The 13,124-nt window shown below is 40.2% G+C and overlaps 1 protein-coding gene across 1 annotated transcript; it reads right to left on the reverse strand.

Moving 5' to 3' along the window:
- Window positions 1-1,154: 1,154 nt before the first annotated feature.
- slc13a5a (solute carrier family 13 member 5a) lies at window positions 1,155-12,760 on the reverse strand. The gene is made up of 12 exons (XM_058414767.1): window positions 12,482-12,760; window positions 11,217-11,345; window positions 10,983-11,119; window positions 10,540-10,730; window positions 10,253-10,433; window positions 10,055-10,177; window positions 9,739-9,951; window positions 7,997-8,103; window positions 6,087-6,208; window positions 5,579-5,740; window positions 3,561-3,698; window positions 1,155-2,386 (listed from the first exon to the last, which is right to left on the reverse strand). The coding sequence occupies exons 1-12, from the start codon at window positions 12,584-12,586 to the stop codon at window positions 2,261-2,263; spliced, it is 1,734 nt and encodes a 577-aa protein (XP_058270750.1). The 5' UTR covers window positions 12,587-12,760; the 3' UTR covers window positions 1,155-2,260.
- Between the last annotated feature and the right edge of the window lie 364 nt (window positions 12,761-13,124).

Consider the following 13,124-nt stretch of genomic DNA (forward strand, 5'->3'; position numbering starts at 1 on the left):
GTTGTGGTACTAATGGATCTGATTTACTGCTTCATCCATATTACATTATTGCAAACTAGAGACCACAGAGAGTACAGGGTAAAGCAGTTTCACGTGAAATGGCTTTGAAATACAGCAATGATTATATAGATCTAAGGAAAATGTGTCTTTTTATATATTATATCTACAGCTGTTCCAGTTTCATCGAACATCTGCCTCAGATTCACGGACCCTGATGGAGGTCTTCGGCAGTTTGAGATGCTTTTCTACTCTCCACAGTTGTAAAGAGTGGATATTTAAGTTACTGTAGACTTCCTGTCAACCTGAACCAGTCTGATGACCAAGCAGAACCAAGCAGAACCGTTCTGTGTAAACTCTAGTCTTATTACTGCCTCTAGTGCCCAGGCTAGTCTAGTGCATGCAGCACTCACCACTGTTGTTCTATTTTGATTATTGTCACTGTCTTGCTTTGGTATTTTTCCCAGCTGGTTTTAATGAAAAAAATTAAAATGATCATCCTTCTGATTTGAAGATTAAAACTGAACAAATCAATAAAAACATATCAAACGTACAAGAATCTTAAACTAACTCACAAAATTAGTCAGTGGAGTCAGGAGGCAAGTTTAAGGGTCGGTAAATATCAAAGCCACACATTTCAGTCTACAGTCTTTAAACCTTGCTCAGAATAAAAATAAATTCATTTTAATGCATGATAAATTCATTTTAATGCATGAAGTCATGTCATGTCATGTAAAGGCAGCACAGTGGCTTAGTGGTTAGCACAGCAACTGTTGCCTCACAGCAAGAAGGTCTTGGGTTCGAACAGGCAGGGGACCTTTCTGTGTGGAGTTTTGCATGTTCTCTCCGTATCTGCATGGGTTTAATCCGGTTTCCTCCCGCAGTCCAAAAACATGTACATTAGGTTGATTGGTGATTCTAAAATTGCCCATAGGCGTGAGTGTGTGTGGTTGTCTGTCTATATGTCTGGCCCTGTGATGGACGGGAGACCTGTCCAGGGTGTACCCCTGCCTTTCGCCCAATGTGTGGTATGGTGGGATATGCTCCAGCAGATCCCCGTGACCCTAATTAGGTATAAAGCGGGTGTAGAAAATGGATGGATGTTTGCTCATTTTCTATGCAGTAGTCATGTTACGTATCACCGTCTATAGAGTCTATAACTTATACAATGTTTATTTTTATCTTTTTGTCAAAAGAGGATATACAATATATAAGAACAATCTGTTTTATAAAGTGATTAGGCTACGGCATTTAAAACACTTTAATGTACAGGTTGTGACTCTGCTGGCTCTATGAGGTCACTGTAAGTGCTTGACTTTTAACACAAGGATGTAGTGGTACACAAATACATTCACTTCCATACATTAATAAATCTAAAATTCATTGTAGATATTACTGCACTTTTACAAAAGATGATCAAATATTGCTTAAAAAAATACAAAAAATAACATCTTCAACAAGTGAAAATATCTTATTTTTCTCTTATTTTTTTTCCTTATAATAATAACAATAACAATCAATTGTTATTTATAATATTATAAATTAATATTCTTAATATTTTTTAAACAATGATTATCATTATTATGCAATGAATTAGTAATAACTAATTTATATTGTGTATTAATACTTTTAAAAAATTATCATTTTAACATTTAACAATAATTTTCAAATAAATAATTATTAAAAAATCAGCATGTTTTTATTTATTTATTTATTTATACATTCTTGTTCTACTGGCAGATCGTTTTGCTTTAAAAAAAAAAATAAAAAATTAAATCAGAAATGTCTGCCAATAGAACTGTATTTAAAGCTTGAAGTTCATTAAAAAAATATAGAAATAAGTTTAGTAATCACACACTCTGTTAACTATAATCTCATTAATAAATCTGATTGTGAAAATGTGAAAATTTTGTGCCATGTTTCTAACAATCTGAGTAGTAATATAATAATAGCCTTTACATGTATACAGATAAATAAAAAAAAAATTTTAGAAATCTTATACAAATCTGATTCCAGACGTCTCTCACTGTCCTGGATAAGATTTATAAAAATAAACACAATCTACATGTCACTGCTGTACACTGATTTGTATATTACAGTTTGTTTCTTTCAAAGACATTATAAGTCACAGTGTAAGTGCCTCGAGGCATCCGGATGAACCCGTCGCTGCTGTGATATCTGCGTCACCGTCAAGTATCGTGGAAGATGATGAGGATGATTGATGCATGGGATATGTTTATCTTGCACGCCGGCGTTCAATCCTTCAGACCCCTGTGCTGTTCACCCAACTGGGAAACGAGTCTAAACTGAACAAGGCTCTTCCCCAGCTGTTAATCGCCAGAGTAATGGACAGGATCCCGATGATGTTCATGACAATCCCTGTTTTGGCCTGGAGAAGAAATATCTTGTTAGCTAACCCCTTTTTCCCAGTACGCTGGCATTCAAAATGGACTTCTGAGACATTTTCACTCAGTATAAATAAATGAATGATGTTCTGGCTGTGAGTCTGACATAGAATGAGTCAGGACTCTGTTGCCTTTCAGTGCGTTTTTCCTCTGTTGGATAACCTTATGCAGAAATTTACTGGCTGAAGATACAAATTTTAGCTGCTTTTTAGATGAACAAGCAGAAATGGGTTTGACATCAGCGTTTACTTTAAATGTAGAAACATTTGTCTGGAAATAAAAAAGCTTTTGTTTATTTGGAAACCAAAGTAGTAGTAGTAGGCTAGGGAAAAACAGAAACACTCATAAAACACTACAAATTCCCGAGTATCTACTTTTATATGAGCTTCAAATTAACCACCACTGTGGAGTGGGACATTATAAAGACATTTAATATTGAACATGGAAACAACTAAACAGGAGCAAACTCCTTTTTTTGGTCTCTGAAATGAATTGTCTCTCTTCACCTATCCCTATCTTCTGCATCCTCAACACTTGCACCCACTAGCTTCATATCCCCATTTATTACATCCATACACCTCCTCTTTGGCCTTCCTCTTTGGCTCCTGCCTGGCAGCTCCATGTCCAACATTCTCCTACCAATATACTCACTCTCCCTCCTCTGGACATGTCCAAACCATCTTAATCTGGCCTCCTTAACTTCGTCCCCCCAAACGTCCAACATGAGCCGTCCCTCTGATGTACTCGTTCCTAATCCTGTCCAACCGTGTCCCTCCCAAAGAGAACCTCGACATCTTCAGCTCTGCTACCTCCAGCTCTGACTCCTGTCTCTTCCTCAGTGACACGGTCTCTAAACCATACAGCATGGCCGGTCTCACCACTGTCCTGTACACCTTGCCCTTGATTCTCGCTGATATTTTTCTATCACACAGAACTCCCAACACCTTGCTCCACCCATTCCAACCTGCCTGCACTCGCTTATAAAAAACTACACATTCTTAAAGCCCTTAATGCCTTTTGATGCTCAATATAGACACAACCAAACATTTCTGGCCTCTGGGGAGAAAGAATTAATATGTAAATACTGTAAAAATACATTACTGAAAGAACCAATTTGAAAAAAATCAGGTTTTGTTTGGTTTAGTTAATGATCCTCACCATGTCAGACACTTTCAGATACCCGTAAGAGAAAACGATGGCATTCGGAGGAGTCGCCACTGGAAGCATGAAGGCGAAGGAGGCACTGAGGGTGCAGGGAATCATCACATACAGCGGGTTCATGCCTATGGACTGGGACTGGCAAAAAATAAAGAAATAAAAGAATCAGTTAGCACAAGGTATTGTGTCTGAGACTTACACATGTAACAAATATAGTTGCTTTAGTAGTTTGCTTTCATTAAGCACCAAGCATCTTCTATGATTTTGTTCATTCAAGACTTTTCAATAGATAAATAATCTAATTTCTGTACTAATACTTTGCCACTGCCATCTACCCAATCAAACGATTTGTAATGTTCTGTGTAAACCTGAAGCTTATTATAGATTTTAGTGAGACAGGACATCATTAATAAGAGCACAGCCTCAGACAATATTAAATCCAGATGTTGTGACAATTGATTTTCCCTAATAGTGATTGAGAATTGACTGAGATTTGACAACATACAGTCATCAAACAGGCTCATTTTGTGCAATACAACAGTTGCAGTTCCCACGTTCTAGGAGCTAATATTAAAACACACACACACACACGCACACACACACACACACACACACACACACACGCAAAACACCTATTCTGAATTGGAAATATTTTTCTTCTTTTTTTTCAGCCTCTGTGTGGGAAAAAAAAGCTCACCAGTTTGGTGGAAAAAATATGAGTCTGGCAACCCTGTCATTATCTGTCCTGTCTGAGAAAAATCTTCAATGAGCATTCTTTCTTCTATGTGCTGGTTAGGGTATGTTGCATTACCCATTTGACTGCAATAATAATAATAATAATAATAATAATAATAATAATAATAGCTCATTTATTCAGTTCCTCCAGGATCTGATCGAAGAAATGAACACAAAATCAAGCAAACTCTTAGCTACTTCACAGCACACATTCAGATGAAGCTCTTTGCCATTCATGTGGGTCAAACGTGAGTACAGATCTCATAGAAGAGTTTAAAAGAAGAATACACAAAAAGTGATAGGTAGAAAGTCAAAAAAAAAAAGATCTGGCTGTGCTTCTGAAACACCGTGTTGCACAGCTCGAGAAACAAGGGCTGCACACACGCCACTGCCAGATTTGTTAAACCTTCCATTAACATCAATACGCCATCTTTCTTCTTGCCCTCCCGGACAATGGCATCTTCATAGCTCTGCCTTGTGAGCTACATGAGCTGTGGCCCCACTGAAATCTCTCCATTCAGAAGCTCTACTCACACTGGTCTACATTCATCAAGACGTTTCAGTGTGTGCCAGAAGCTTGACAATAGCAGGGAGGAAAGGTGAAGGACCATGAGAGGGGGTTGAGGCTTAAAAAAAGACTGTGAGACTGTGTTAAAGTGTGGAGCAGTCAGCAGGTTGGTTCACAAGCCATGAAACACTCATTGAAAGTTTTTTGGGTCTGGTTTTCACATTGTATATGATATACACATTGTATATTTCTGTTGAATCGTCTTATCGTCTCATATCTATCATTAGAAATGATGGCTTACGGTTTTGAGAGCTTAAAAAATCGAAACCTAGAAACAAAAACGAAGGATCTTGGATTCTCAGGGGAAAATATATTTTTTCCGATTAGCATTTCCAGCTAACCGCAGTCGCCTGCCCCGGACGAGTCAAAACATAAAATATGACTGTAATGGGGTTACACTTCCTTTATGGCTTTTAATAAGATAATTAAATGAGTATTAATTCATCAGCTAACTCTCTGGCTGTTAGCTAGCTAATGATTGCCAGCAAACTCATGCTAGCAGAGCTTAACTAGCTGAATGTTAACTAAACAGTCACTGTAGAAAACCTGTGTTTAAAGTGTGTATTTTAAGCTTCCACATTCCCTAATTTACCTATAATTCTGTATTTTGGAGAGTTTTGTCTTTAGAGTATAGGATTTTCTCATTTTGAATGATATGTTTTCCAGAAGAAATGAATGAATGCATGTAGGAATAGATGAATAGAAACACGCGTACCATAGAGGCGAGGATGGGCAGAAACAGGGTTGCCGTGGCTACATTGCTGGTGCATTCAGTGAAGGTGGCTATCATCAGGCACACGATAATAGCAATAGCCCACGGAGGAATATTCTGGAGTGGAGTCATCTGTTCCCCGAGCCATCTGGATAAACCTGAATCCTATATGTGGAGAAATTCAGGTATTGTATGAACTGGTATATATCACCTGATATATATCTTATTTCATTCACAAAAAATGTTTGCTAGTGAGCTTAGTCACTGTGTCCTAGACGTAACTGTGTGGTTTCGGCACTTTCTGTAGCTCTTCTGAGCAGTCGTAGTCATTAGTATACAGAATAACAGTATGAGTGATTTTACCTTATGATTTATTTTACCTTAAAAAAAACATACAAAAGATTATATAGATTATAGCCGTACTCTCGTTTCATCCGGCTTTATATAGTTCCTGCTGATATCAGCTCTGGTATCAGCTTTGATGTATGTATGCTAAGCTCCAGCATTTTACCTCACTGCCCTTAGCCAGGGCAAAACCTCCTCCGAGCAGCAGTATTATACTCCACGGCATCTTCTTCTGCACCACCTGCCAGGTCAGCAAAGCCGTCCGAGGTTCGCTGTTGGACTGGGGAACTGCAACACAATGTGGACAACATTCACTGTTTATTGAACGATCAGATTCCAGAGGTTCCAAATCCACCCTGAAACATGGAGTAAAAAACTACAGGAGCTCAGGACTGACTAAACAAAGAACGGAAATATAAGTGTGTTTGGCTGTAATGTTGTCTCTAATGACGTGCTGTCATTTTTTCATAGATTTCTGAGGTTCAGCTTCAAGGTTTTTTGAGTTTTATGTATTTATACAACCATCTATCCATCCATTCTCTACACCACTTATCCTACAGGGTCATGAGGAACCTAACATCCATCCCAGGAGACTTGAAACAGAAACAGAAATGAAATGAAACAGCCTTTATTTGTCACATATACATTACAGCACAGTGAAATTCTTTCTTCGCATATCCCATCCTTGGAGGTTGGGGTCAGAGCGCAGGATCAGCCATGATACAGCGCCCCTGGAGCAGAGAGGGTTAAGGGCCTTGCTCAAGGGCCCAACAGTGGCAACTTGGCCGTGCTGGGGCTTGAACCCCTGATCTTCCGGTCAACAACCCAGAGCCTTAACCACCTGAGCCACCACTTGGGGCACAAGGCAGGGGACACCCTGGACAGGATGCCAGTCTATCGCAGGGCACAATCACACACACATGCACACACTACGGACAATTTAGAGATCCTAATCAGCCTGCAACAGGGGTCTAATCTTATCTGCAAAGGGCCGGTGTGGGTGCAGGTTTTCATTCCAACTGAACAGAAGTCTGTATAAAAACCTGCACCCACACCAGCCCTTTGCAGATATGATTGGACACCCTTGGCCTACAAGGCATGTCTTTGAACTGCGGGAGGAATCCAGAGAACCTAGAGGAACCCACGAGGCATGAGGAGAACATGCAAGAAACGGAAACCCAACCCTGGAGGTGTGCACAGAGTCCTGACCTCAACCCAGTAGAACAGCTTTGGGATGAATCACAGTGGAGACTGTGACGCCAGGCCTTCTCGTCCAACATCAGTGTCTGATCTCAAAAATGTGCTTCTAGAGAAATGGTCAAAAATTTCAATAAACACTCTCCTAAACCTTGTGGAAAGCCTTCCCAGATGATTTGGAGTTGTTGTAGTGGCAAAAGGTGGGTCAACTCCATATTAAATTCAAGTGCATATAAAGGCAGATGTCCTGGTTTTGGCCTGGCTCGCAGTCTCCGCTCTAATTCATCTTAAAGGGGTTCTGTCGGGTTGGGGTCATGACTCTGTGCAGGCCAGTCAAGTTCCTTCACACCAAACTCTCTCATCCATGTCTTTATGGACCGTGCATTGTGCACAGGTGCGCAGTCATGTCAAGGGGTCATCCCCAAACTGTTCCCACAAAGCTGGGAGCATAAAATTGTCCAAAATGTCTTGGTATGCTGAAATATTCCTTTCCTTAGTTCCTTTCACTGGCCAAACCCAACCCCTGAAAAACAACACCTGAATTCATTGATCTGGAGGGGTGTCCCAAAACTTTAGGCAACATACTGTACATTACAGCACAGTGAAATTTCTTCTCGCATCTCACATTTTTGGAGGTTGGGGACAGAGCACTGGGTCAGACATGATACAGCGCCCCCTGGAGCAATAAGGGGTTAAGGGCCTAACAGTAGCAGCTTGGTAGAACTGGAGCTTGAAACCCAACCTTCCAATCAACAACCCGGAGCCTTAACCCAGTGCACTTGAGCCACAAGAACCCCACAGTTATGTAGAGAACCCATAAGAACCTGTGTAGAAACTTTGCAGAGTAAAAACTGGATTTCACCGAGCTGATATGCTCACCTGTGTCGAAGCTCTGTGACCTCCAGTAGAACAGGCAGGGCGGCTTAGCAGGAAGGACGAAGAGAAGAGCGGCGATAAACACTGCCACTGTGGCGTCTGTCACGTACCTGTTACGGGGAAGATTAGACTTTGTTAAATGGTAAGTGGGACGTTTTCTATATTCATGATTCATGATTAGAATGAATCGGAATCAGAATACTTTATTGATCCCCTCAGGGAAATTGTCAAGTTGCACTTGCAGAGTAAAATAAGAAAAAATACACAGTATCAGGTGTGATGAGGATGAGGTTCTCTTGAGTCTATGTTTCTACCTCATATCATCTCAGGGAGTTTTTCCTCACCACTGTCACCTCCGGCTTGCCCATTAGAAATATATTTAAAAATTTATATATATTCCTGTAAAGCTGCTTTGTGACCATGTTCGTCATTAACTGTGCTTCACAAGTAAAATTGAATTAAAATGAACTTTATTAAATTTCAAATGACAATATACAGTCTAATAACCTAATAAATTCTGCAGTACTGTATAGAACAACTGCACAGAATTAACTGTGGATTGTGAGTACATGATTAATATCCTGGACTCGCTAACAACATGCCAGCCGAATAATTGATCGCTAGGTACACAACTTCTATTTGCAGATTGTATCCTCTTGGAAATTCCATTCACAAATTCTCAACCATTTGACCTACGTGCTTTGCCACATCATCTGATACGAGGATACACATAAGTGCACTAGGCTAAAGATCAGCTCTCGTTATTTTGTTTTTAGCAAACTCAGACGCAGATTGTGTTCCCTTCTTGATTTTTTTTTTTTCCTCTCCGGATCAAAACACTCTGTTCTGTTTTCTACTTTGGCATGTATTTATTTAATAAATAATCAAGCTTACCTAATAGTGTGTCAGATTTTTCGGCTTGTTGCGAGTCAAAGTGCATCTGATGACATTAGATTCTGTGTCATTTGCGTCACTGTTTGCTAACCTATCGGTCTAAACATCCGAGGAAATATTTACCGCAAAACTTACATGCTGATGGTCAGTAAAAGATAAGAATGGACTTTCACAGCCTTTTTACCTGGCTGCCTTATTACCTGCTGAAATTTTTGTCTTGTGTGTATTTTTGTTTCTAACGTGAAGTTCATTAACAGTGACGGTACTGATTAGCCCAAAACTGCGGTTATTGAACACCATTAACTCCACACGTGGAGTTTGCTCCTGTTTTCTTGTTTCAATGTTCAGCATTGAGTGTCTTTATAATGTCCCACTCCACAGTGGTGGTTAACATGAAGCTCACATAAAAGTAGACACTTTAAGCATTTCATAAGTATTTCTGTTTTTCCTAGGCGCAATATAATTATAAAAAAGTTTTTTAAAAAAATTTTAATAAAGTAAATGCTGAATCAAACCCATTTCTGCTTTCTGAGATGCTCCAAGTGCTTGTTTGTATAAAAAGCAGCTAAATTATTATCTTCAGCCACTAAAATCTGTGTAAGATTATCCAACAGAGGGGAAAAAACACGTCTAAAACACACTGAAAGCCAAGAGTCCTGACTCATTTTAGATCAGACTCACAGCCAGAACATTATTCGTTTATTTATACTGAGTGAAAATGTCCCTGAAGTGAACTTTGTATTATTATTATTATTATTGTTATTATCATTATTATAGAGATTTGAGAGAAAAACAAACTAAATTCTGAAAAATAAGTTTAGTCATGTATGTTAGTCAGAAATGGTCCTTACTCTTTCTCAGCGTTGAAAAGGTGCGTTGCCCAGCCGTCCACAAAGCCCGGGTCGCGTGTGAACCATAGAACCACTAGCAGGCAGAAGAGAGTTAAAACGCTTATTTCTCCAAAGGACATGGGCCCAAGGCTGCGATGCTCCTCACGGATCACGTTATATGCAGCAATCTCTTTCTCCGTCTTCACTGTGCCACAACCCCACGTTTTTCTGAGACTAGATCGAGAGAGCGGTTTCATATCAGCATAGTGCCATAATTTCATAGAAAATTTTCACTAGTAGATATGTTTATGAGGGTCAGTAATGTTGTATCGCTTACTTGAAGCCCAGGAACACAAGCTGCAACCATAGCCAGGCTGCCAAGAGCATAATAATCATGTTAGGGAAGGCGAACCCGAACCAGGAGGCAAAGTTTACAACATCTGGGTTCTTTGGGAAGAGCCTGAGGAGAGAGTGCAAGACTTTAGACAAGTGTTGCTTAGGGAATATCATTCATCTCCACTGTTTTGGGACATACTCGCTCATTTGTCCTGTGAGGACCAGATTGGGTCCGGTGCCTGTAAGTGTTGCGGTTCCACCAATGCTAGCAGCGTAACACACACACAGCAACATGCCCTTACACATTCTCAGCTTCTCTTTGGATTCATTACACTGTTCCGTTGTGTTTTCTGTGGAAAACCTGAGGCCATTCTCAAGCACTGCACACAAACAAAATACACATGCGTCACTGAAAGCTCATGCAGTTAAAGCTAAATAAAATACAATTTCATGAAAAAGAAAAAAAGTTAGCATTTTGACACTCACCATGGCCGTCAACCTGTTTCTCGGGCAGTTTGTCCTGACGTTCTGAAGGAGCTCCAGCTTCCTCTTCTCCCGCCGTGTTGTTGAGCTGCTCCAGCACCGCCTGCACTATGGGCACCATCATGGCCGTAGTGGCGGTGTTACTGATCCACATGGAGAGGAATGCCGTCACGCTCATAAAACCTAACATCAGCCTGCACGGAATTGCAGTAAGAGTTACACTGACACATTACATGTCTTAGTTAACATGTCACCAGCAACACACTGGAATGGCAGTAAAGATGCAAACACAGCACAATGCATATAAAAACACACAAAAAAGTGGCCTATCACATAATCACTGTTATCTTTGTGATAAGCGATCAATTGGCTTTTGAATCATAATCTAATCATTATGTACATATCAAAACATTTGTGCCAAAAACACTCAAGATGTATGCACTCACAGGGCGGGTCGCACCCCAACGATGAGCAGAACTCGTAGTGCAATGCGTTTGTGCAAACTCCAGTCCTCTACAGCGACGGCTACCATCAGACCACCCAAAAACAGCATATTTGTGTCCTTCAGGTACTGCATGCAAACCTAAAACACACACACACAGGTTTATATGGTTAAGTAGGCTTTTATTAAACAAAAAAACCTTGCATGGAAAATGTGTAACAAATGTGTCAAACCGTACATCTTTAGAGTCCATGATGCCAAACAGAGGGAAGAGCACAACGGGTAAGAGAGACGTAACAGCCAAAGGCAGAACCTCGGTACACCAGTACACCGCCATCAGCCCAATAACATAGGCACAGCGAGCTTCCTGCAGAGTCCAAGCATAATAAAGATAAACAGATGCAAAGATAAAGACACTAACTTTCACTCGAACCTTTATCTCTTTATCTAAAAGGTTCATACAGTAAAATAGCCTTATGATTGGTAACTTACAGCTTTGTATTGTATTATTAAAATCATTATAAATGCATAGAGTATTTTATCCTTTTTTTTTTTTTTTTTTTTTTTAGATTTTTTAGTGTCCCTGTCAATCAAAAAACTGTAAAAAATAATAAATATTTATAATATATATATGAGCAACCGCTTTATCCTGGTCCACTCAGGGTTACAGTGGTTCTGGAGTATTGGGTGTGATGCACTGAGGCAGGAATATACCATGATGCACACACACTCACTTTCACACACTCGTTCACAGTGAGGGGTGATTTTCACATGGCCTGCAGTCTTCCTGACATGTTTTTAAAAGGTGGGAGGTGTCACTGTCTAAAGGTGGGAAATCTACTAATCAGTAAGCAGATGCATAGTTATTCATTTTACAGGCTATACCATGGCAGTATATTCAGGGTTATATTTAGGACTTGCTTCATGCAAAGGTTGAAAATTAAATGAGCTGTCTTTTATTTTCCCAGGGGCCTATGCTGGAGGAGCTGGAATTTCAGTGAGTGTCCCTCTCCAAAAAAAAAAAAATACGGACATGGCGTGGAATCCGCGCTTCTTTATGACAACAATGCGTAAAGACAACAAAGGGGTTGCAGGGGCATTATGTGTGTGCGTGTGTGTGTGTGCGTGTGTGTGTGTGTGTGTGCGTGTGTGTGTGTCCCTTTAGAGAAGCACTGGAATGTTTGAGCAAGCGTCACGCAATGTCCTCTCACCCTGCCAAGGCGCACGAGACGTGCACTAATCACTAATCACCAATTTAACCATTTTAACTAATCACAGATCACTATTTTAGCATACCAGTGCGCGTGAGGAAGATGACGTCACTCACATCACACTGGTATATTTCTTAAAAGAACGTTGAACAATAGAAACCGTGGTTTCGTGGACAGTGTTCTTGCATAGATTTAATGTTTAAACTAGAATAACAGAGCGATCTAAGTACACTTGACCACTTGTCTACTCTGAAACTTTTTGCCAACTTTCAGTACCACAAGCGATACATACCCGTGTTCCGATGACCAGGGGTAAGGGCAGGAGAAGAAACGGAGTGCAGAAGAGAATAAGTCCATTCTTCGATCCCCAAATCGACTTGAACAGCGACAGGAGCATGCTTCTTCTTTCTGTCTTTCTTCTTTATTCTTCAGTGATGTCACGGGTCACGCTGCTTAGGCACAAATACAGCACGCGCGCTCGGCTACTGCTGAGAAGGTGCGCGAGGGAGAAACTGCGTTTACCAATGAGAGCACGCGCTCTCTCTCACCTTCACCCCGTCTAGCTCTCTCATCCACTCATTCATTAATATTCTCTCTCTCTCTGTCTCTCTCTCTCTCTCTCTCTCTCTTTTACACACAGATACGCACTCGCTTTCTCCCAGTTTTTATCTCAAATATTTTTAAGTACTTTTTAATACACTGTATTGAAAATAATGAAGAAGAACAAGAAGAAAAAGAAAGGGATGAAATGTAAGGTGCAGTGTTGGACAAGTTGTATAAGGGTTACAATCATTACGTATTTACAGCTCTCTCTCTCTCTCTCTCTCTCTCTCTCTCACACACACACACACACACACACACACTGATTCTGTGGAAAATGAGTAAACTGTAGACACACGTGGTACAACTCAAAATGCACGCTAATTTTGGGCTCT

Source organism: Hemibagrus wyckioides, linkage group LG18 (genome assembly GCF_019097595.1).
Source record: "Hemibagrus wyckioides isolate EC202008001 linkage group LG18, SWU_Hwy_1.0, whole genome shotgun sequence".
Lineage (NCBI taxonomy): Eukaryota > Metazoa > Chordata > Actinopteri > Siluriformes > Bagridae > Hemibagrus > Hemibagrus wyckioides.

Coding starts and splice junctions, on each gene's coding strand:
- slc13a5a (XM_058414767.1), bottom strand. CDS start 12,586: ATGCTCCTGTCGCTGTTCAAGTCGATTTGGGGATCGAAGAATGGACTT. Junction 11,346..12,481: donor CCCTGGTCATCGGAACACGG/GTATGTATCGCT, acceptor TGGACTCTGCAG/GAAGCTCGCTGTGCCTATGT. Junction 3,699..5,578: donor TGCCCATCCTCGCCTCTATG/GTACGCGTGTTT, acceptor ATTTTTTGCCAG/TCCCAGTCCATAGGCATGAA.